Source organism: Amblyomma americanum, chromosome 1 (assembly GCF_052857255.1).
Source record: "Amblyomma americanum isolate KBUSLIRL-KWMA chromosome 1, ASM5285725v1, whole genome shotgun sequence".
Lineage (NCBI taxonomy): Eukaryota > Metazoa > Arthropoda > Arachnida > Ixodida > Ixodidae > Amblyomma > Amblyomma americanum.
The window spans coordinates 128,828,526-128,853,710 of record NC_135497.1 but is presented as its reverse complement, the minus strand read 5'-3'; the positions used below and the strand labels follow the sequence as shown (position 1 = coordinate 128,853,710).

At 46.7% G+C, this 25,185-nt stretch overlaps 1 protein-coding gene across 1 annotated transcript; it reads right to left on the bottom strand.

Annotated features, from left to right (window-relative positions):
* Positions 1 to 6,164: 6,164 nt before the first annotated feature.
* On the bottom strand, positions 6,165 to 21,392 carry LOC144113672 (uncharacterized). Its single transcript, XM_077646903.1, has 3 exons — positions 21,276 to 21,392; positions 21,016 to 21,192; positions 6,165 to 6,302 (listed from the first exon to the last, which is right to left on the bottom strand). Exons 1-3 carry the CDS (start codon positions 21,312 to 21,314, stop codon positions 6,165 to 6,167), a joined length of 354 nt encoding a protein of 117 aa, XP_077503029.1. The 5' UTR covers positions 21,315 to 21,392.
* Positions 21,393 to 25,185: the final 3,793 nt, after the last annotated feature.

Here is a 25,185-nt window from a genome sequence, read left to right as displayed (position 1 = left end):
CGGTTTTCTGTTATGGGGTTGGAGCCCCACACTTAACAACTGGTGGAAGCGGTGGGATCGAAGCGCAATCCCCCAACACCGGTGGCCTGCTATGGGGTTGGAGTCCCACACCTAACAACTGGTGGCAGCGGTGGGATAGAAGCGCAATCGCCCAACACCGGTGGCCTGCTACGGGACAGAAGCCCCACTCCTAACAGCTGACATTATCTGTGACTTAATCTGTGCTTCTGACTGTCTGTGGTCTCTGGACCAACTGTGCCTGTGACTTTATCTGTGCTGACATTCTCTGTGACATTATTCTATTTTCCTGCTTTTCTCTTAAAATTAAGTTTTCTTTGAGCGTCTCGCTCCTTTTCTTTTCTTTTATTGGCTTTAAGCCCGGTAAAGCGTTGCTGCTCTGGGCTCCCTCTCTCTTTCATTTGTTTCTTTTTTGTATTTTTTTCTGAGAAGACCAATAAAAGAGAAATTATTGGTTGGGAAATTATATGAAGTCAACTAACTCAGCCACAGTGCTTTAGATTAATAACATTCTAGAATTGAAACGTTTGTCAGAAACCTGATCTGAGCGCAAACAGCTGCAGACTAGAGGGGAGCGGGGGCAGGGGGGGAGCTCCGGAGTCCCCTGTCAGAGTCAAAACTGAGGTGAGCGGAAAGCCAAATGCAACCGCGACAGGTAGCAGACGATCCGCACCCGAGCACCGGGCGGAGAACAGCAGCGCCAGTTTTTGTTGTCATGAGGCGGAGGCGTGTGTAAATACGTTTTGTCCCTTGCCGGTGGGCACGCCTACTCATCTAACCACCGTAGCCGTGGCTAATGCGGATATGAAACTTACAGCTATTGGAACGGTCACAACAGACAGGACAGAAGCGGCGGAATAATACGCGATAGCGATAGCAGGCGCAATAGCCAAAACCGGATAGTGTGCGACTCTAAGTCGGCGGTGAGGAATTACACAAAAGGAAGGCTCTCTCCTGAAACGCTAAGAATTGTGCAAACCTGCCAAGATGACAGGCCGATCCAAATTATCTGGACTCAGCGCACTCCTCCCTCGCTGAGAACGAGGCGGCTCACGAATTGGCTCGAGGTCTTCCTTTCCGAGCCGATGTGCCACCCTGCCCTTTCATTACAGGACCTGACCGATTAGTCGCTATAGGGAGATTAATGACCACTACAGAATGGAACCAGCCAAGTACCCACCTGCAGACCCCACGTTAGAGAATGTTCAGGCAGCAACATGGCTTCGCCAGCATGCACACAAACTCATATCCTAACCCGGTTGCTTAGAGCCATACTATATCCAGGGTAGTACACTGATAGGTGTAAGTTATGCAAGGACAGGGCTGATCTCAACCATGCATGTGATATGGGTATGCGCCCAGGTGCCACCTGAAGGTCGCAATATTAGGACGCTAGAACGATGGGAGACCTGAGACCCTGCTATATACTCAGCTCTGACCCAGAGACTGGCCGAAGACGCCGCGGGGATCCAAGGGCTCCTATAGCCGTCATCTAGGAGGCCCTCCCTGTTACTGTTGGACATTAAGATTATTCGATCCATCCATCCGTCCGTCCGTCCGTCCGTCCGTCCGTCCGTCCGTCCGTCCGTCCGTCCGTCCATCCAACCATCCATCCATCCATCCATCCATCCATCCATCCATCCATCCATCCATCCATCCATCCATCCACCCACCCATCCATCAATCCGTCCGTCCACGGTGCGCCAATCGAGCGCTACAGACAGGTGTGCACATGTGGATGACTGCACATGCTAATAAGCACCCTAGAACAGATTTTGAAAGTCTGAAACGTCGTTTCAATGGCAATGTATTTTTAAAGGCTGCGTCTAAAGGTGCGTCGGACGGACCCGGTACATATTTCTTCCCCGAGTGCGTCGGACGGATCCGACCAGTGTTTTTCAAGGGTGTGGCTTGGGGTACCCCGGACCGACCTGGAGCATTATTTTCCCGAGCAGGTCGGCCGGATCTGACCAGAGTTTTTTCGAGTCCGGTCCATTTGATTCTCTCTCGGCGGTCTGCTCGGTTTGTTCTCGTTGCGCTCCTTTGGATTGCCATCTACGGGGGTAGGTATACCTTTGGTTCAAGAATATTTACTCATTGCCCGGATTAGGCCGATTGGCGTTCGGTGCATGCGCATGTAATTCGAGAGCACCATGCAATTACATGTTCTGCTACGCTCATTACAAGCACCATGACGCATCCTGGTTGCAATGTTTGCCGCACGCCGTTTGGTTGCGTCATGAAATACTGCAAAATTACTCCTGGATATTTGCATGCCAACACACATATGGGGCTGATGTGCCTTCTGTCGCGTGCCGAAGCCCGCTTCGCGAACTTGATACTTGTTTCGTTGCGGCGAGTCGCTGTCCTCCAGTCGAACTTGAGAGCGCACCGCTTCCATGCTCCAAGTCATGCGGTGATGGCTGAGGGGGCCGTTCTGGAAGGAAGGAAGGCCTCAGACGTTGCTGGCGCATACCCACTACGGATGCAGCGATGGCGTAGAGGTAGAACATCCGCCTCGCGTGCAAGAGGACCGGGGTTCAAATCCTGGTGCCGCGCAATTCTCCACCGGGTTTAAAAAAAACAAAAAAATCCGCGTGTCGATGGAATTGCATAACCAGGCCTGGAGTGCGGCCTTATCTCAGTGACCAGAACCGACAACGCACTCTCTCACCAGAGCAGGATTTGGCCACCCTGGTGTAGTACTTGGCCTCAACCTTCTATGATCAAACCAATTAACCCTCGGCCCTCAGTCCCCAGCGGCTGCAGAGCAACTGACCACGGCGGCGGTCAGACCTGTGACGCAGCGGAGGGTGCTAAGAATCTCTGGCTCCGGACAGGCCGCCATTGGAATCTGAACCTGGCAACGTTTAACGCTAGTACTTTAGCTAGTGAGGCTAGCCTAGCAGTGCTGTTCGAGGAACTAGCGGGAATTAAATGGGATGTGATAGGGCTTAGCGAAGTTAGGAGGACAGGAGAGGCGTATACAGTACTAAAGGACGGACACATACTGTGCTATCGCGGGTTAGAGGATAGACGAGAACTAGGTGTGGGTTTCCTCATTAATAAGGATATAGCCGGCAACGTAGAGGAGCTCTACAGTATTAACGAGAGGGTAGCAGCTATAGTAATTAGGCTGAATAGGAGGTACAAGATGAAAGTGGTGCAGGCCTACGCACCCACATCCAGCCATGATGACCAGACCGTTGAAAGCTTCTATGAGGACGTAGAATCAGCAATGAATAGAGTAAAATCGCAGTACACTGTACTGATGGGCGACTTCAATGCGAAGGTGGGCAAGAAGCAGGCTGACGACCACGCGGTAGGTGACTATGGGATAGGCTCTAGAAATAGCAGGGGAGAGCTATTAGTCGAATTCGCGGATAGAAATAATTTACGGATCATGAATACCTTCTTCCGCAAACGAGAAAACAGGAAGTGGACCTGGAAGAGCCCCAATGGTGAGATTAAAAATGAAATCGACTTCATACTATGCGCTAAACCTGGCATCATTCAGGATGTGGCCGTCCTCGGAAGGGTGCGTTGCAGCGACCATAGAATGGTAAGGTCTAGAATTAGCTTAGACTTGAAGAGGGAACGGAAGAAGCTAGCGAAGAAGGCCATTAACGAGTTAGCCGTAAGAGGGAAAGCACAGGAGTTTAGGATAGCGCTGCAAAACAGATACTCGGCTTTAACTGAGGAAGATGATCTTGATGTTCATTCAATGCACGATAACCTGACATCAATAATTACGGAGTGCGCAGTAGAAGTAGGCGGTAGGACAGTTCGAAAAGATACCGGGAAGCTATCTCAGGTGACGAACGATCTGATTAAGAAGCGCCAAAACATGAAGGCATCTAACACTACGGATAGAATAGAACTAACGGAGCTATCAAAGTTAATAAATAAGCGCAAGGTAGCCGACATAAGGAAGTTTAATATGGAGAGAATCGAGCATGCTATAAAGAACGGAGGTAGCCTAAAAACAGTGAAGAGGAAACTAGGCATAGGTAAAAACCAGACGTATGCATTAAGAGACAAGCAGGGCAATGTCATTAGCAATATGGATAAGATAGTTAACGTAGCCGAAGAGTTCTACACAGACCTGTACAGTAGCCAATGTAATCAGAGCGCTAATGAGAAAGACAGCAGTGCACAGCAATGCGTCATCCCGCCAGTAACGAAAGATGAAGTAAAGAAAGCCTTAGAAGCAATGAAAAGGGGAAAAGCAGCTGGGGAGGATCAGGTAACAGCAGATCTGTTGAAGGATGGAGGGGACATCGTGCTAGAAAAACTAGCCACCCTGTATACGCAATGCCTTATGACCTCGACTGTACCAGAAGCTTGGAAGAATGAAAACATTATCTTAATTCACAAGAAGGGAGACGTCAAGGACTTGAACAATTACAGGCCGATCAGCTTACTATCCGTTGCCTATAAAGTATTTACTAAGGTAATCGCTAATAGAGTCAGGGCAACGTTAGACTTTAATCAACCAAATGATCAGGCAGGCTTTCGTAAAGGATATTCCACAAGAGATCATATTCACACTATCAATCAGGTGATAGAGCAATGTGCAGAATATAACCAACCTCTATATATAGCTTTCATTGATTACGAGAAAGCATTCGACTCAGTGGAAACCTCAGCAGTCATACAGGCATTGCGTAATCAGGGGGTAGAAGAGCCTTATGTCAAAATACTGGAAGATATATATAGCAACTGCACAGCTACTATAGTCCTCCATAAAGTCAGCAATAAAATTCCAATAAGGAAGGGCGTCAGGCAAGGAGACACGATCTCGCCAATGCTGTTCACCGCATGTTTGCAGGAGGTATTTCGAGGCCTGAATTGGGAACAGTTGGGAATAAGAATAAATGGAGAATACCTAAATAATCTGAGATTTGCTGATGACATTGCCTTGCTGAGTCACTCAGGAGGTGCACTGCAAATCATGATCAACGAGTTAGACAGGCAGAGCAGATCGATGGGTCTAAAAATTAACATGCAGAAAACCAAGGTAATGTTCAACAGCCTAGCAAGGGAACAACAGTTCACAATTGGCAGCGAGAGCCTAGAAATTGTGCCGGAATACGTCTACTTAGGGCAGGTAGTGACAGCTGATCCGGATCATGAGAGGGAGATAACTAGAAGGATAAGAATGGGGTGGAGCGCATATGGCAAATTCTCGCAGATCATGAGTGGCAGTTTACCAATTTCCCTCAAGAGGAAAGTGTACAACAGCATAATCTTACCGGTACTCACCTACGGGGCAGAAACGTGGAGGCTAACGAAAAGAGTTCTGCTTAAGTTAAGGACAACGCAGCGAGCCATGGAAAGAAAAATTATAGGTGTAACGTTAAGAGATCGGAAGCGGGCAGAGTGGGTGAGGGAACAAACACGGGTTAATGACATCCTAGTCGAAATCAAGAGAAAGAAATGGGCTTGGGCAGGGCATGTAATGCGAAGGCAAGATAACCGCTGGTCTTTAAGGGTAACGGAGTGGGTTCCAAGAGAAAGTAAGCGTAGCAGGGGGCGGCAGAAGGTTAGATGGGCGGAGGAGATTAAGAAGTTTGCAGGCAAAGGGTGGATGCAGCTGGCAAAGGATAGGGTTAATTAGAGAGACATGGGAGAGGCCTTTGCCCTGCAGTGGGTGTAGTAAGGCTGATGATGATGATGATGATGATGATGATGATGATGATGATGATGATGATGATGATGATGATGACCAACTACGGGGGAGTGGCCAAGACACAGGCGGTTAATTGCTGGATACAGGAAAGTTTTGACGGGAAAAGGAGTGGTAATAGGATGTAGCCTGATAGATTTGAAGACGGAAGGACAGGGGTCCTTCTGCTCGCGCTAAGCTCGAGCTAGCGGGCGTTTAAACACCACGTGAGTGAATTTCTGTGCGGAAGACCAAGCTAGATAGGAGCTCACTTCCCCGCCTTGCCTTAAAAAATGTCACGCTTGCCCGGACGTGACTCCTACACGCCTCCGGCTTTGCGGTTGCCCCCGAGTCCCCAGTTTCCCCTGTACTCTGCGGTGGGGTACGACCTCATATTTCTTTTGCCATGGCGTCGAGGCGGAATCTACACATTTAAAGAGTTTTCCGCTAAAAGAGCTAGAGTGATATTTTTTGCGCATTACGGACGAGTGTTCTGTGTGGTGAGATGCGTGTTGTGTACGTGGCGCTCGATGCCTATAGCAAGCACACCGCTGCACTTCACAGGTCGTTGCGCAGCTTCCGGTGGGTCAAATGCTGCGACGCTGGCGATGATTTGCTTAAATTATGAGCAGAACGAGGTGACATATTACGAGAGTGTTTACTAAGCCGGACGAATAAAGCACGCAGCGAATACACATATCTGCTTGCATATGCGTCGTGTCGCTTTTGCCGCTTGCATATGCGGCCTAGCTGCTGGCGCAAAAACGTGAATAGAAAAAAAAATACAAGACTGCCGTCGGGTGATCTGCGGATATATTGATTGGTGCTCGCCGCGCACACGCGGGCGTGAAGACGCCTGTCTGTGCGACTTTGAGAGCGCTCGTAGTGTTTCACTACGTCTGAACGTAATTGCATGCATCTATGATCGCGGATCTTAATTCGTGCGTGCCGGATGGCTTTAGTAGCGACGAGCAGGCGAGCTACAGATGTGATTCGTCGTCACCCCATCGACTCGGTAGGAGCTGGAGATATAAGAATGAGCGACTTTCTCCTTGCAGTTCCTCGAAAGTATTGATTGTAGCGTGCACTTTGCGATGGAAACGCTTCGCAGAAAAGGTCGCGTAGCAAGCAGCACTGGTGCACTAGATGGCTGCACGACGCACATATGTTGGGAGTGACTTTAGCCATCGACTCACAGTGACGTCCGCCTTACCTTTAATGAGAATGAACTGGGTCCGTCGGGCGTATCTTTAGACACTTCTATGTTTAAAACACCGCGATACAAGCGTGCAAGTGCCGCTCCCGGCTGGGGGTAGCGGGCGGGAGAGCGACCCATGGAAAGATGGAAACAAAACTTTCCGAACAATTTTTTGTTTAGTTTCATACTCATAGAGGCAACCGTTCGTTAACAATTGACGAGTGCTTTGAAGAATTTGACAATTATGCAGCGTCATCTCGACGGCAATCTATATTTAAAACATCGCGATAAATGTGTGTAGTGAAGCCGCACATACTCCCGAAAGGCGCCATATCCGCTGGGTGTTTCCCAAAACCACGCAGCTTCTCGGGGAGTCCCACATATGCCCCCGCGTGTGCTACATTTGCTCACTGATACAGTCCTATAGACAGCTCCCCAGGTGGTAGAAATTATTCCGGAGCCCTCCGCCACGGCACCTCTTTCTTCCTTTCTTCTCTCAGTCCCTCCTTATCCCTTCCATTAGGGAGCGGTTCAGGTGCCTGCCGAGCTGTCGAAAAAAACTATCAGCATCGTCTTTGTTTAGGTCTTCTGTCGCCGCACCTTTCTCGACGCCGGAGAGGTTGTGGACCGCCATTCGGCGCTCTGCCTCTTTGTTTGAGGATCGTGTTGAAAACACCGTGTTTCGTCTTCAGTAATGATGCTGTCGACGAATGCAGCCTCCTTCTCTGCCTCGGAGAGTAAATCAGCTCTCACCGATGCTCGCGTGTCCTTCTGGTCTTGTGTGAGGGAGTGCGGCACAAGTCTGGCATTCAGCTTCCGTTTCCCCGAGTTCTCAAGCAAAATTTGGTGGCATGTCGTCCTACTAATTTCGAGAGCATCTGATAGCATGCGGACTGTAATCGTGCGGTCTTGCTGTACTATTTTCCTGATCCGAGCCACGTTGTTTTCATTCCATGAGGTTGAATGGCACCCCTGCCTTGTGTCGTCTTCCACCGACGTTCTCCCCGAAACGAACCTCATGTGCCACTCGAAAACTCGCGCCTGCGGTAATGCCCCGTTACCTTAAAGCTTCACACGGAATTTTATGTTTACACGCTGCTCGAGGTGGGCGTCCATCTCACAAGCGTTTGCGGGTCGGTAGGCTGGAAACGCTGATTGGTCCAAAAAAAAGTGACATCACGCCTGTAACGTCATGGTCACGTGACTTTTAATGACGTCATGTTTGGTTGGGGACAGACACATTTTCCTTAGATTTTTCTCGGAATTCCCCACGTTTTTGACAGCGTGCGCGGGATAAAAAAGCGCATCTTTAACTCCACCCCACCCAGTTGACCACTTCGCCGAGCGGGGTGCAATTGAAGAACCCTTGCCTAAATGCTCCCGCCATTCACGTTACCCCCCCCCCCCCCCCACGACACTTTCCCGAACTCAGATGTTTTGTAGCCTTTATTTTTATTTTGTGGGTATGTGTTTGCATGCACAGTGCACGTGTCTATTCTTAAGCTAACTGCGCCGCTGATTCCGCATTGACTATTCCTGCCGAAGAGGCTCCAGGGAAGTGTCCTGCCATGTCTGCGTTTTATTCTGTTTTTTTTTTGTTTACTCGTTTTGGCCAGCGGCACGCGAGCACATGCATCTCCGCGAATCCGCCACCGTCTGTTTCTGTACTCGCCGCCGCTCTGCCTTGAGGGGCGACCATTCTCCCCTCCCGCTCCTCGTTTTCCTTTTTTTCTTTCTCTTTTGTTTTCTGCACGCTCCTAGCGGCTTCTCGGTGGACACGGTGCGACAGCGCGTTTTTCTTTTTCTATTTATTGCTCTTTCTCCCTTTTCTAGTATTTTTCTTTCGTGTCCATCTTCTTTCCAGCACCCGATTGCTCGTTGCTCTTTTCATGTGGCGGACATGTGTGCCAATTACAACTCCTCAAGAACGGGAGGAAGATCGCTGTAACTTCAGTCTTGAGAAAGAACAGGCTCTGTCCGAAACGTCGACTCGAAATAAATCGGTCTAAATGAAGTGTCTCTCAACTTTTCATATATATATTTAGTTACCCTTGATGTAGTGTCTCTGTATACCAACATACAGCATGATGATGGCATCCGAGCTCTAGTCGCATCCTATGGAAAACAAAAACGCTGATGCTCGTAGCCAAAGTACCATCGCTGCACTTACTGATCTGGTCCTCAAGCTCCACTTTTTTGAATTCAACAACTCCTTTTACCTACAAACGAGTGGTGCCGCTATGGGAACGAAAATGGCGCCAAACTATGCCAACATATATATGCATAGCATTGAATCGGAGTTTATCCGCTCATACCCAACAAAACCGGCTTTTTACAAACGCTTCCTATACAACATGTTCATCGTATGGACGAAAACCGACGACCAATTCATCCAGTTTATTTCAGCATTTAACGACATACATCCAAACATCTGTTTCACACACCCTTACTCCACCAGCCAAATTAATTTCTTGGACGTCTCAATTCGAATGGAGAAGGGTTCCTTAATCACCAGTGTCTATAGAAAGCCCACGGATAGGCAACAGTACCTTCATTACAAGAGCTGCCACCCACGCCACTGCAAAACTTCAATTCCATATTCCCAAGCCATCAGATTCAAACGGATCTGCTCACGACCAGAAGACTTCGAAGAAAATTCTAGCCTTATGCGGGAGGTTCTGAGGGACCAATGCTATCCGGCTTCTGTTATTAATGATGCCATTAGGAAAGCGGAAGCAAAAGATCGTAATGAAATGTTTGGGGATCCCCCATCAGCAACCGCAAATGAACACCACTCTAATCTCGTCTTAACCATCGCAAACAACCTTCCTAATGTCAACAAAACTCTAAAAAAACATTTCAACATAATCTAACAAAACGATCGACTGTCAAAAATTTTTCCAACAGTTCTACGGGTTACCTACAGACTACCAAAAAACATACAGAATTATGTAGTTCACTCTACTGTCAATAAGGGAAAGCCTGTGGTTTGCCTACCTTGCAGGAAGAATCGCTGTCAAGTTTGCCAGCACATGCAGACAACAACACTAGCTCAAAGCACACACTCTGACTTCAAACACTCCATCCGTGAAAACTTGAACTGTGACAGTAGTAACGTAGTATGCATGCTCGAGTGTGGCGATTGTCAGATGCAATACATTGGCCAAACCGAGAATTCCTTCCGAATTAGATTCAACAACCACAGCGCGCACACCAGATCTCTTCCTCTCCTCCGCCTGTCGAAATACCTTACCCAGGAAGGTCACGAGTTTCACAAACTAAAAGTTACGCTGCTACAGAGTGGCTTACAAAATACCCGTGAGCGTGAGCAACGAGAATCATACTTTATATATAAGTTTAATATTGTGTAGGCCGGTATGAATGAGAACACTGGTACTCTCTCCACACTTCAGAGGTCAGAGTCCTAGCCCTACTGAAATTCACAGCACCCGGACTGCATCGCCTGAGGTCATGCCAATTTGCTTGCTTGCTTCCACATGCCGCCCTTCTCCCCCAGCCATTCTTTCTTGCTCATGACCAGAGAAAACAGTTGTGACAGCAAAGCATATTGCCTATTTCCCCCTCAACTTATTATATTTTTTATATATTTTATTTATTTCTTTTTTCCTGTTTTGCAGATAATAGAGCGTAATGCTCCATATAGAGCAGTAACCCATTGCAATAACGCACACTTGGGCGATTTCGCGCCCTCGTTCCCCATTTTCTTTCTGTTACTCTCCCCTCTCTCTCAGTTTTTAGGAAGGAGCCCTCTTTTTGTCTCCGCGACGGAAGGCGGGGCGGAGGCACCTTCGACGCATCTTCGCGTTTCGCAACTTCACTTAATTGAGGTCTCCTTCGTTTTAAAATTGCGCTCGTGGCGGGAGGCGTTCCGGAACGACGCTGACCTCCGACGCCGCGCGAATGCAGAAGCATCTATAGCTTTGCGCCGGGATGCAGGAAACTCAGGCGCCAGACGCCTCTAAGTAGGTAGAAAACAGTGCCTTCCACTGGTTCCATGGTATTGGTGGCTGGCCCGGGGTTTCCAGGAATGTACGAGGGGGCGTAAGATCCCGTGAAACTCATAGTAAAGGTTTATCTCGTCGGCATGTTGTTGTATTGTAGATGCAATATCGAACGACACACCGGAGCGAGCGATGTCATGCTGACGCCAAGTTTCCTCCGACCCCCCCCCCCCCTCCCCCCTCTACTTTTCCTGCGTCATGTATACGCGGTGTCAAGCAACATGCATGTGACTGAAACTGAAGCTCTGAAGAAGAGAAACTGAAAGTAAGAGAATTGAATTTGAAAATAAGAGAAGAGAAACTGAAACTGCCGCACAGTTCATTACCTGATGGACACAACAGTATCACGTATTACTTAACGTCTTCATAAAACCGCTGTTTGTTCGTCTATAACATTAGCAGCATTAGTATATGTTTGCTATTAATGACACCCAGGTAATGAACATGATTTACTAACTGAAATAGTGTTGGTTCTGGTGTAACGCACGAATAATTTATAGACATGCCTTTGTGTATACGTCAGAAATTAAATTGTGAAGCAAGCCTTGAAACTGCCTGTGCATTTCTCATAAAAAAAAGGAAAAAATTATCTTGCTTTCATAGCATGCGTGTCATCTATATCAGATGTGATTGTAATCTTGAGCTATAACTTGAAATGACCCATGCTGGCTGCCATCAAAAATCACCTTTTTAATTGTTCAACAAACCTCATAACTCATTTTTGTCACGAAAGGAATGAAATGCTTCACTTATGTCTCACTGCTTTGGAACAGTATCAACAACATTCGTATTTCACTTTCAATCATATATGTGCTGCACTATACTTTTTCTTCTACTTTGTATTGATTCCATCCATAATGAATGATGTCAGAGTTTAAAGACAAATCCTCAATGCTTGCAGATCCTTACTATGTGCCCAATTTTTGTTATTGCGACAATGATGGCACAATATGTAATGAAGAAGTTGATATATATTTCACCACTTCAGTTCGCAAAAAGACTATGAGAGAGAAAGGGCAAATCACTCAAAGCCAAAGTACCTTTCACATACTTCTAAGCTGTGCAGATTAAACGACTAAAAAGGTAATTTTCCCTAAACTCATTCCATACTACGGCCGGCTTTCAGGCTAATTGTGAGAAATGTCTGTGTAAGCATAGAGAAAGGGTTAAGTCGGAATGCTGTCATGATTCATGAAAGAAAAAGACAGTAGGCATGGGAGGCACTGGGGAGAAGAAGAGGCACTGGCCACGCTATCAGCTTTCCCACGTGCTTTTCCTATTTATTAACTGCGTTCAGGTGAATAGCCACCCGATTCTTGGCCGATCCCCCAGTGTGGGTATGTGCCATCTTTTGATAGGCTAACAACAACAACAACAACTATCAGCTTCCGCAAGTTAGGTTCACGCAAGCTCCACTGCAGGTTGATCTGATCTCCTTGCCACTAGTTGCTGATACGCAGGCTAACCCCGTCTTCTATTACGACCATATTTTCCCATCCCATGCGAAACATATGCCCGCAGATATACTAAACGGTCTTCTTTCTGAACACCTACAGAATTTTCTTCATCATACTGTTCTCTCCACTGATGCCTCCGGCAGCTGTGAGAAGGCGGCGATTGGGATATATTCGCAAGATCTGGCTTGAAGCTATTCCGTTCGTATCATTGGTTATACTCCTATATTCTTCATAGAGTTTTTGGCTATTGGTTTGGCTTTTCTCAAACTTCCCAGGCATGTAGCGCGGGTTCTTATTCTTGAAGACTGCCTTTCAGTTCTAGTCTCTCTCCAAAATTCCGGAAAATCTTTATTGAACCGGTCGCTTAGGTTTTTTGTTCCGTGCACAGTGCGTGAGATCCGCTTTGTCCGGGTACCTGCAGGCATTCGGGTGTCTATTTTAACTAGGTGGCTGATTTATTGGCAAGGTTAGCTCTCAGCGCTCCTGTAATCTATCCCGTCCCTCACCTCATTCTGTTGCAAACTTCACGTTTCCAGTTTTTCCAAAATATTTCAGCCAGCATGAGGGATCCGTTGCTCAATACCATGGATTTCCACCACTTAAAGTACCCATGGAATAACCGGTGGTGTAAATCAAGGCGTTGTGAAGTGTCCATGACACTTCTGCGATACAGAATCCCTCACTTAAATTTGTTCTTACGCAAATGCGGGTTCGCTGCGACAAACCTTTGTGTCTCATGTGGGCAAGTTGAAACATTAGATCATTTTCTCCTCTCTTGCCAGCGGTTCGCAGTTCAGAGAAAGCAGTATTTGGAGGTACCTCTTTCAAGGTTAGGACTTCCTCTGTCTCTTCCAGTTCTTCTCTCGTTCGGTGCGAGTGCCAAGGAATTCCCGTTAAGTAGTGTTTGTGGCTACCTTCATGATTACATAAGCGTAACTGATCGGTTACCTTGTTAGCTGTATACAAAATTCTGTCTCATGCCCAAAATGCTTGATTCTATTCCTGGTAATTCATATTTCTTAAACTTAATTGAATTTCCCAATTTTTATCTTGATTCAGTCTTCTACGCCGCTGCCTCACGTCTTTTTTTTTCCCTCGTGCAAATACTTTATTGGCAATCTCCACTGTACCTTGGCCAATCCCCCCGCGTGGGTATGCGCCATATTTACTGAGGTGAAGAAGAGCGCGGACTACAAACACTATCTGTACTTGTGCTCTGTGTTTTTTTTTTGTCTGTTTGCATTGTAAGCCATTAATAGGTAGAAAGGCATGCACGTAATGGGCATACCCTGTGCACATGAATGCGGAAAGCTGGTCATGGCTCTCAAAGCATTGCCAACAAAGCAACGGGACCTTCAAGAAACAGGATATGTTAGTGACCCCTCACATGCAATGATTTTCACACAATCTGAAAATGTGGCAAGTTACAGCAGTCCCGTGGTTATATTGCTGCAAACCAAGCTAGCTCATTTATACGGAAACATTTTTAGAGGCTGCCAAAAAGGAACATGTCAAAAAGTTACACATAGCATCCTGCTTCATTGATGATGTTTATATGTGTGGTAAACGATAGGAACAAGCATCTCTGTGTTGGCTATATAAGTGCTCTGCAATCCACGCACTGTCATGCAGTACATACACAATCACAGTATAGTGACTGCAGAGCGGTCTGCAACCAGTAACTTGCAACTATACTATGCAGCAAGCTTCTTTGCACGGTATTTGTTACATTTATCGAACGATGACATGGAATTGGTATGGCTATTTCTACACAGTGCATTTCCTAAAGACTCCTTTCTGCCATACTGTACTTTTACCCAAAAAGCTTCCTACAGAGTCATTTAAATCGCTACGCATAAATATGTTTGTAGCAGGTGTGTGAGCACGAACAAAAAATGTTTTTATTTTCCTTAATTCTCACGACATGGGCATTTATATGTTGGTACAACTTTTTTAAGGCATCCCAACTGATGCACCGATGTGTTTGCTACACATTCATCTTCAGACATTTCATGTCTGTTGGGTAAAAAAATACGAAATAATAGTTGACTGCATTAGTTTTTACTGAGATAACTAGCATCACACAGCATTCTCTTGAAATTCCTCTAGCTGTCTGTAATCGGCTTCTTTGTATAGCTTCATACTTGTTCCATTTAAACTCTGCACACTGCTCTTTTCACCGCACATAGTGACATGGCACGCGGAGCCCCGCGGGAATGGGCGAGGAGGATTAGGAGGTCGGCTGCTACTTCCCTGAAGTCACGGTTAATTTCGGAAAGGCAGCTTTGCCCGCTTCCTTTCGTCGTCTTGTCTTGTCCATCGTGCGTCGTCTCGCGGCGAACCCGACAAAGGGGAGGTCATCAACCCCCACCTCCCCTCCCCCTCTCCACCTGAAGCGGGGGAGAGATTCCGCAAATAGTTTCCTAGAGACGTCCTTTTTTTTCGGTGGGGTCAACGAGGGGTCAAAGGACAAGCCCAAGCGGTGCGAGGCAACGTTCTCTTTTCATTTTAGAGACGCAAGCTTACACTGCAAAATGAAACCTTGTCTTTCTCTTCCAAATGCAATTTCATTTCATTCCATTTAACTTTATTTTTCTAGAATACAAGTTACATCCTAGAGAGATGCAAGGGCTAAAAGCTGCTAAAAAGCAGCTTGACTGGGCCCAAGCACCTCTGAAATGGCAGTACACGACAAACGCACTTCAAGCAAGAAAAAAAATATTTACAAATATATATAGATTATAACAAACACAAAAAAACAACGAAGCAAGTGACATATAAATTCAATGAAATGAAAACAATGAGCATGTAAGTTTCACTAACAATAGTTTACAGACGCATGAAAACAAAGAGAAGACCCGAGAAAAATAGAGAGAAAAAAAAAACACTTAATAGGCATACATGGCACCGGCAGACAACAGAGGAACATAAAATGCATTAACAAAATACATTTTTAACTCGCTTGGTTTAACACTAGCTAAAACTTTGTACTTATTAAAGCAGTAACCGCATGAGGCGAAAATTCGCGGCGACACGCCGCGCGATGGCATCGCGCGATGGGCTGAGGGCCGCCGAAGCACTGTCGCTCATCGCGTCGCCCAGGTTCTGGGTTTGCAAAAAATTTCGCCCATCGCCCGGAAGTGCCGTGCGAGACTAGCCAATGACGGTAGGCCTTGCGGGTGAGTAACTTCCGATCCGTCTTGCGCGCGAAAGTCGATTTTTTTTTTCATTGGGCTTTCCGCGCGGAGCAGCAGCCGACGCATCCCTCACCATGGCAGCTATGCAAGAATTTAATGAAATGCTCATTAATGAAGTTCAAAAGTAAAGGGTGTTGTGGGTATGTCCTACACGCACTATAAGTCGCAAGAGCGCAGGAATGTCGCCTGGAGCCTCATCGCAGCGTCCCTCGGGCGCACTTTTCTGCGTCACGTGAGTTTGTGTAGACTAAAAATAAAATTATTACCTAAATATATTTTTCAATGTTTTTATTGTTTTATCTTGTATGAAGCCTTAAGAGCGTTGTTCTACGCGTTAATTAAAGCAAAATGACTGAACGCTGAAGCGGCCGCAATCGAGCAACACTGAAAACGCGCCACTCCGACGCCGAGTCTCGTCGCTTCGTGCGGTTTGCACCAGCGACAGCGATGGGCGACGGCGGCGTCATCGCGCGACGTATCGCGAAGGAATATCGCCTCATGCGGTTACCGCTTAAGAGTGGTCGGTAAATTGTGTTCAAGTTTTTTGTAGTTTATAATTATTTCGAAAATATTGAATATACCAGAGATCGGTGTTTCTAGTGTAGTGGCGATTCGATGCGGTCCTTAAATGTGCAGTACGTATTAAGAAAAATCTATAAGCAGAAGAAGAATGGTAAAATAACTTCAAAATGCGAAAAACATACTTATGTTCAAAACGAATTATGTTATAATTTCTAAAAGCAGTTTGCGTTGGAGAGAGATAAGGAAGGTTTGCAATGTAGCGGATTATTTTCTTCTGCAGAACTTGTATTTTTATCCCACTTGTTTTTGTGGTGGTTGCAGAACAGAGTAACAATGAAGCGGTAACCGCATGACACCTGGACTCCATGTACGCGAAAACTCACGCGAACGCGAAGGCGACGGCGGCGGCGACGGCTGGCTTTCGCTCCGTCGCTTGTGGGCAACCTCCATGCAAGCGAAGGCGGCAGGCGACGCGAACCCGCGACGTGCGCAGCGGACTCCGTGCTTTGCGCACTCAAGCTTAGAAACACGCCCGGAACCTGTTCCCTCTCTTAAAATTTTGTGAGTGTGCCTCATAGTCAGGGCCAAATGGATATTTCCTCTACGGCAGCGGTGTAGCAGCAGTGGAGATAGCCAACGGCGTGCTTGCGGAGACGAAGTCACATCACGGGTTCACAGGGGAGGTGTGCTTTCGTTCGGTGCCTGTGCACTCCGGCTTAGTAAAAACATTCTCATAAACTGTCACCGCAGTTTGATTGTAAGTGAGCAAACTTTAATTTACCAGTGAGAATGCGCGCCGCGAGTGTTTCTGCACAGTTGGAGCGCAGCGGCACGGTGGATCGAGCGCCGGTACCCGCGGCTCGACACGCATCTCTCCCTGCAGTACGCCCGCTCGCGTAGCCCGCTCCAAATGCTGCTGGCCCTCCGCACCCAACAAGTAGATTGTTTTAATTATTTAAATCATGCGGGTCTGCCTCTCAGCTACAAAACCAAATATTTTATCGACGGTGGCGAGACGACGGGCGGGTTTCGTGATATAAACCGGAAACGGCTTTTGGGGGCTCTGGTTGGCCAGTCTCGCACGGCACTTCCGGGCGAGGGGCGAAGTTTTTTGCAAACCCAGAACCTGGGCGACGCGATGGGCTGAGGGCCGCCGAAGCACTGTCGCTCATCGCGTCGCCCAGGTTCTGGGTAGGCAAAAAATTTCGCCCATCGCCCGGAAGTGCCGTGCGAGACTAGCCAATGAAGGTAGGCCTTGCGGGTGAGTAACTTCCGATCCGTCTTGCGCGCGAAAGTCGATTTTTTTTTTCAGCGGGCTTTCCGCGGAGCAACAGCCGACGCGTCCCTCACCATGGCAGCTATGCAAGAATTTAATGAAATGCTCATTAATGAAGTTCAAAAGTAAAGGGTGTTATGGGTATGTCCTACACGCACTATAAGTCGCAAGAGCGCAGGAATGTCGCCTGGAGCCTCATCGCAGCATCCCTCGGGCGCACTTCTCTGCGTCACGTGACTTTCTGTAGTCGACTAAAAATAAAATTACCTAAAAATATTTTTCAATGTTTTTATTGTGTTTTACCTTGTATGAAGCCTTAAGAGCGTTGTTCTACGCGTTAATTAACGCAAAATGACTGAACGCTGAAGCTGTCGCAATCGAGCAACACTGAAAACGCGCCGCTCCGACGCCGAGTCCCGTCGCTTCGTGCGGTTTGCGCCAGCGGCAGCGATGGGCGACGGCAGCGTCATCGCGCTACGTATCGCGAAGGAATATCACCTCATGCGGTTACCGCTTTACTGCTTAATTCAAAACGGAACCGAAAAGAGCATGGTAAATTTGAATTTTCGCGTGAGTGGGAAGGAGCCATAGACATCGTGATATAACACCTGCTACTGAAGAGAGCTTTTTACAAATATTTTCCACATGCCGATCCCAGCTGAGATGCGACGAGAAAGTAACTCCAAGGATTTTGTGGCTGTCAACAATTTGAATTTCTTGACCTGCGTATTTAGGAGCGGGTTGTAGTTCGACTGGATTGCTCCTTGCACGGAAAATTATTCCCTTAGTCTGTGTAGTGTTTATTTGGAGGCAATTAGAAGAGGACCAGTTATCCAGTTTCGTAAGGGTTACGTTTCACTCTTCAATTAACTTGTTTATGTCGTGACCAGAGATTAGTATATTTCTATCATCGGCGTATATAATTAATTTCGCTTTGTCATAAATATGCCCAATGTCATTTATATAGAGGTTAAAAAGCATCGGGCCCAGTATTCTGCCTTGAGGCACACCATTTCGGACCACCAGAAAAGAGCACTGATGGTCGTGGATATTGTCACGAGGTGGTGACGGGAACTCCGCCGGGGTCACGTAGCACCGACTGGGGTCCGGTCTTGAGGAAGGCACCGAGCAGCTCGTAAGAGAATACTTTAATAAGCTGGCTTACGCCCACTAAGAACAGCTCTGAAAACTCAGCGGCGGCGATAGCAGCGAACGTGCTCGGCGGTCGTCGACTAACAGAATGCCCGCCGCTCTTAGCCGTGCTCGATTTTAAAGGCGGCAAGGAAAGTTCCAGAACATAGTAGGCACACTTGCGCGAGGCTAGGAAAAATCGAGATAACTCTGGTCGCGTCTCGCGTCCCAGAAAATTGATAATGCGGCGTGCCTGCCGCGATAAGAAGATCAGACAAAAAGCAAGCTTCGCGGCAATATAGACAGATTGTTTTCGATTTTGCAGGTATGATTTCATGAGGTCTAAAGGTGGTCCATGAACTCCGTCTTGAGAAAGTTTATGAGTTAAAATTTTATGATTTAGGGAATCGAAAGCCTTACTAAAATCAATGAAGATTCCGACAGTGGGAATACCTGCTTCAATGTTTTGCAGGATACATTCCTTAAGTGATAACAAAGCTGTTTCCGTCGACTTGCCCCCTCGGAAGCCAAATTGAGCCTCAGACAGGATTTGTTTTGCATTAAAAAGTTCACTAGACGGGAAAAGATTACTTTTTCCAAGCCCTTTGAAAAGACTGGAATCACAAATATTGGTCTATAATTGGACACTACATCTTTATCTACCGCTTTAAACACAACTGTCACTCTTGCTTTCTTCATTTCTTCCGGGTAAACTCCCGTTTCAGTTACCAAATTGAAGATGTATGCAAGCACAGGTGCAATATATGATAGTACATATTTGACTGGTTTTATCTGAATATTGTCAACATCTAAGGCTTTGCTATTATTCAAATTCATAAAGGTTGTACATACTTCGGTCTCATTGGTGGGCTCAAGGAAAAGGCTTTCGAAAGGGCTAAAAGATGAAGGAACTTCAGGTAGATGCATCATAGGTAATTGGGTAGTTAAAAAATTGCTGTTTAAATGGCCAGCAAGAGCCTGACCGGATAATTCAGATAATTCAGATTATTATAGATTATTCGTTGAGCTGCCGCATTTTTCGTATTGCGACGTAACAAGTTATTTACAACTTTCCATACAGCGTCTGAATTTTTCATTCTAACATCAGAAAAGTTTTTGATGATACACAATCTTAGCACGCCTAAGCTCAGCATTTAGTTAATTTCTTGTTTTTTTAATAAGATTAGAGATTCTAGAGAGGGGTTATTCAAAAAGGCATGGTACAACTTGTTTTTGCGCTTTATCATTCTTTTGAGCTCTGGCGTGATCCATGGTTTTCTTGTTCGTTTAGACTGCTTAATGTTCTTGAAGGGAAAGTGCTTAGAGTATATTTCTACAAAAACATTGATAAACTCTGAATATGCATTATTTGAGTGTTTTATATCGAATAACTAGGAGTCCCGTTCAAAACCATTTCAGTTTGTTACCTGGGTACCCCCAACCTTTTTTTATTTGCGTGTAATTCCAGCCCTGCTTCACCTGGGCCATTGTAGCCGCTAGTGTTTCTCAAGTACCATCTTGATATTAGCAGTTCCTAATTCAAGCCTTCTGCAGGGTTTGAAGGACCTATTTAATTGGAAATGAGGAGAACACGTGCGCAGGGTGTAAAGCGTGTTATCTGCCAGGAAACACTGAGGCGGCCCCGAGAAGGGCCTATATTAAGGTTGACAGCCGTTTTGTGCCTCTTCACTTGGCAGCGACGACACAGCGTGTGCGGTCCCCATGGTTTTGCCCCAGCTGTCGAAGCAATCCTCGGGCACGACCTTTGACATCTGATGTTTTTATTTAAAAAACACATGGACCAAAGTCGTGCTGTATGCAGTGCGATCGCCATATGGTTCCATTGACGGCGAACAATCATCCACCTAGTCCGGCTCTTTGGACAGATTCAGGAAACGACTGAAAAGAACAAAAGTAACGAGCAAACAAGTTAGAACGCAAAGAAACGAAGGCGCGCTGCGCTAATGCTGTAGCGAGGTCTAATATGTAAATTTTCACGGCTGGCGTCGATTTCTGCAAAGCGCGGGTAGTCGCTGCGGAAATAAACAAAGGCGCACTGGAGCTGGGTAAGTCTGCAGCTACAAGCACGAGTTTTTTTGTCTCTACCGCCGATTTCCACACCGCGCGATCGTCATAACTTTTCTTGGACTTGCTGTTGAAGCTGACAGCAATCATAAAAATTAAAGTCGCCGACTATAGTGGCAGAGGCTTGCCATTGAAAGGAACAAAGCCGTGCACTTTGTCAACCAGGCAACGAGGCCTAGCGCGAGTTTTAGAGCCGACTTGGACAAAGCGCGAGACGGCGCGCGCTTCTAACGCTTGCCGACGCAAAGAAACAAAGGCGCGCTGCGCTGGGATAATGCCGTAGCGAGGTCTAATATGTAAATTTTCACGGCTGCCGTTGATTTCGACAAAGCGCGAGAAGTCTCTAAGGAATTAAAGAAAGCTGCGCTGCACTGGGTGTATGCTGGACACTTAGGCCAGGCGCGATTTCCACAATGCGCGAGTCGGAACTTCTGGACTTACCGTTGCAGCTGATAGCGATCCTAGTGGCATAATTATCGTGGCCACTTTTACCCTGGACTTGCCACTGCAAAGGAACAAAGGCGCACTGGGGTCGATGCCCCGGCGTCTCGCCACGTGGTATCGGTCCGCGGCAAATAAGGACAGCATCGGCTCGCCAGAAGCATCCAGGAAACGATGCTGCAAAAAAAGTTACGTTACAAGGGCCGAAATTTGGCGAGTTCTGCACGAGAAAACTTGCGAAAACGTTGCTCAACCCTTACCTCAGGATTGAGAACGTGCACGGCCGACAAGCGCTTCATCGTGGCTGTCAGACGGCGGTTCAGATGGCGACGCCGGCGGTCCTCAAACCGCAACTTACGTGGGTCGTCGTAATGGAGTTGCAAAATTTTGAACAGCAGCACGACACTAGCCACGTGCTCCTGGAGCAGGAAAACGAGGTCCTTGAATGCGCAAGGCATGTAGGTAAGCGGTACAGCACTTCATGAAGCGAAATTTGAGATAAAATGCGTACCTTTATGTCGCTGGCGATTTCTCGCGGGTCAGCGCCTTTTGGGGGTCGTCGCAATGTCGTGGAAGCAAGAACTGTACAGAAATTTCAGCTGGCTGTCGCTGACGAGCGCACCACGCAAAAAAAGCCATACGTGGACAGCTGCCGAAACGCGCGCGTCGCCGCCTATACGCTCACGAAGGGAATGCCCGCGGACCACGCACGCCCGGCGGCCGGCCGGCCGGCCCTAGCGATTCCCTAGGCCCTTAGGGGACAGGCCGAGAGAGGCGCGGCGACCCCACATCCGGTTGAGAACGAGAGTGAAGCGAAAAAAAACGTCACGCAGACACGCATCCCACCGACCAATCGGCGTTTCCAGCCTACCGACCCGCAAACGCTTCTGTCCATCTCTCCACATTCACTCACAGTAGAATGCGCAGACGACTAGTGACAAAGTATTTTTATACATAGAGGGCCACCTAGAGGCTGCCACAGCAATTAGCATAAATAGCTCAGGTTAGCCCGAAAAGATGCCGCTACACATAACCACCAACATTTGGTTTAGGGAATCATTTCTAGAGAAAAAAATAATCCAGTCTCGAAACTTACGGACAAAGGTTGCAATATAGCCGTTATTGAAGGCTGTTCTACGAGGGATAGTAGTGAACGGGTAATAAGTACACGTGTGCAAATATTTAAACTTTAGAATATGTATATAAAGAAAAAATGCCTTTGAATATTGAATATCTGTTCGGTATGAAAAAAACACTCGGAAAAAAAAACTAAGACCAACGTTACTGACTTTAAGTAACACTTGTTGCTGGGCTAGATGGTGCATAGTTCTATGTACAAACGTTATAGCGCAAAATAAGAGACAATCATAAGAAAGGTGGACAAGACTGTTTCCTTGAAAATAGTGTGAATTCTTTGCAGCCGAAATAAACAAAACTAAACTGACTCAGCATCATACAAAAAAAAAACATGGAGTTCACAGGTGTCTTGAAAAAAAAACCAGTCACAAAAGACAATGGACAAGAGAAGGAGTGTACACGCCACAACGACTGGACTGCCAACTGAGATTTATTAGACAAAAACATAGTCCCAACAAGGCCAGCAGAGCATGCGCCACAGCCGTATCACAACTCACAGCGCATAGGACACACAAGATACACCTCTACCAAGATCGGCCTAAAAAAGCAAATTCCTTTTCGAGTAAGCGCACCGAAGTTTTGCTAATGCAATCTTGGCCTGACATACTGATATGGTAAGCCTCCAAGATTTTTCGCTCTTGCTTACCCCTGCCTCTACTAAGAATCATTACGTTGCTGAACAGTGAATAACACCCACATTCATTGCAATGGCGAAGCAAATTGGCACCGTCATCGGACCCCATTGAGGAGTGGTGCTCACGCAGCCGGTCATTAATATCATCGACCTGTTTGGCCTATGTATACTCTTTTGCATGTGAGGGGGAACTTGTACACGACCTGAGCGACACACGCCGTGAAGCGGTTTTCGTGCTGCGTTGTACAAACGTAGTTCCTTTCCCTGCCTCGAGAAATGCGCGAGCACAGACCCGAAAGCTTGCAAGGGGGCGAAGACACCACACTCACTCCCTGCCTGGCCGCCACTTTTTTGATGCCGTGACTCACTTTATGTACGTACGGCACGACCTAGACCTTTTGGCGTTCAGTTGCTCCACCATCAGCCGGCTTCGTCCGTTCTTTCTTGAGCTTCTGAAGCAGCGATTCAGCCACTGTTTTCATAAGATTTTTAGGGAACCCTGTGGCTTCCAAACGTTGGAACTGATTATCAAGGCTCTTTTTGATAGCGTGGTGACAGCTCTTTTCCAGTGCATTGCGGAAACAATTCATCACAATGCCTCTCTTTACAATCTTTCAGTGCGCAGAACCGAACGCTAAAAGAGCGTTCTTGCTTTTAGGTAAAAACATCCAGCATAAATGTCCATCGTCAAAGAAGGTTATCTGCAGTTCTAGGAACCTGATGGAATGATTGTTAAGGAGTTCATTGGTTAAATTAAGAACGCGTGAAGAAGCTTTAAAAGCATTCAAAACATCGTCTACTGCTGCAGGCAGAGTGTCATTAGGTAAAAGCTCCAAAAGTACTAAAAAATCGTCCACGTACCGAAAAACTTTGCACAACCGCTTGTCCTGAAGAAGTTCCTGAAGTTTTCTGTCAAATTTTGCTAAAATATCTGAGAAAGCACTGAAGCGACGCTAGAGCCAATACATATTCCACTTTTCTGAAGGAACAAGGAGCCTTTGAATTGAACAACGGTTTATGACAGGTAGAAAGATAACTCCAAAAAGGTATCAACCGATATGCCACATGCGTTCTGAAAGTTCACCGTACTGCAAAGATCAATAAGTTCACGCACAGCAACAAAGAGTTCATCGTGGGGAATGCTGTAGAAAAGGTCCTCAATATCAACTGAAAAAGCCATGTTGGCACCAGGAATACCGCTATTAAGAGCGTCAACAACCGCTGCCGAGCTGGCCACGCCGAAAGGGTCCTGCACATTGAGGGCCGTCAACTGTTGCTGAAGGAATCGGCTCACTACCTTCTGCCATGAGCCAGTCTCCGTGATGGCAGAAGTTTATGCACTTCGGCGGTCTTTTTTCGGTATTTCAGAACGCTATGTCGTTTTTTTTCTTTCGAATATTTATTTCCGGAGGAAGAGTTAGCGGTTGTCCTCGGTGATATGTGCTACCCTTCTGCACTCAAAAGTCACGTGTTGTCAATCTTGGCATGTTTGTTAGCAAATCTAGTTTATGTGCAAGTAATGAACGCAAAAATGATTGTGTTTAAAGTAGTGACTATTACATTATATTCTATCGCCGAAAGAAACAGCTTAAAGTTAAGGGATCGGCCCCCAAAACAAAACAAAACCCCCAATAACGAAAGAAGACGCGAGAACGTCAGAGGAGTAACACACATGTGTACACTTGCCTTGCTTAGACAAATGGACCCACACCTTTCTATCTTGTCGCCCTCATGTAGGAATACTGTGTAATCTAGTGCAAGGGCCGCACGCGTGTATATAGGCCGCACCCCCTGTTTTACACTAGATAATTGAGAACAAATACGGTTGTACGTTTTTCTTTTTTTAATTCATGCATGGACCGCACCTTCAAAATTCAGACCCGAATTTTAAAAAAAAGGTGCGGCCCTTACACGAGTTTATGCGGTAATTTCATCTGCTCGGGATTAATGCACGTGTGTTTGTTGCTTACCACACAATGCTCATTGCTTCACTCACTAAACGAATTGTGAAAGCAGCAAACCCTTCATAAGAACAAAGCTTCGGATTAGTAAGGAAAAACGTGACCATGGCCGAATCCAAGAGGAACCAGTGGACCTCAGATCGCGTAGTCTGCATGATGACAGCAGTCATGTAAGTGCCGCTGAACCGCCGCGAAAGCCAGAACATGACACTTTTTCGTCACGCTTGTGCATGGTTTCGAGTTGGCGGTGGTTTGTTATGGTTGAAAACGTTTCCAGTGTACTTACGTGCTGTGCGAAAACTCTTGAACAAAGTAAAGGCTCTGATATGGTCACGAGAGTCTGTAAGCAGAATGCGCTACGCAAGTAGACAAAGTTGGACGAGTTAATGGTGCGTCTAGGTCTGCATTCGGAGTTTGCCTAAAGTAACAGAACAATGC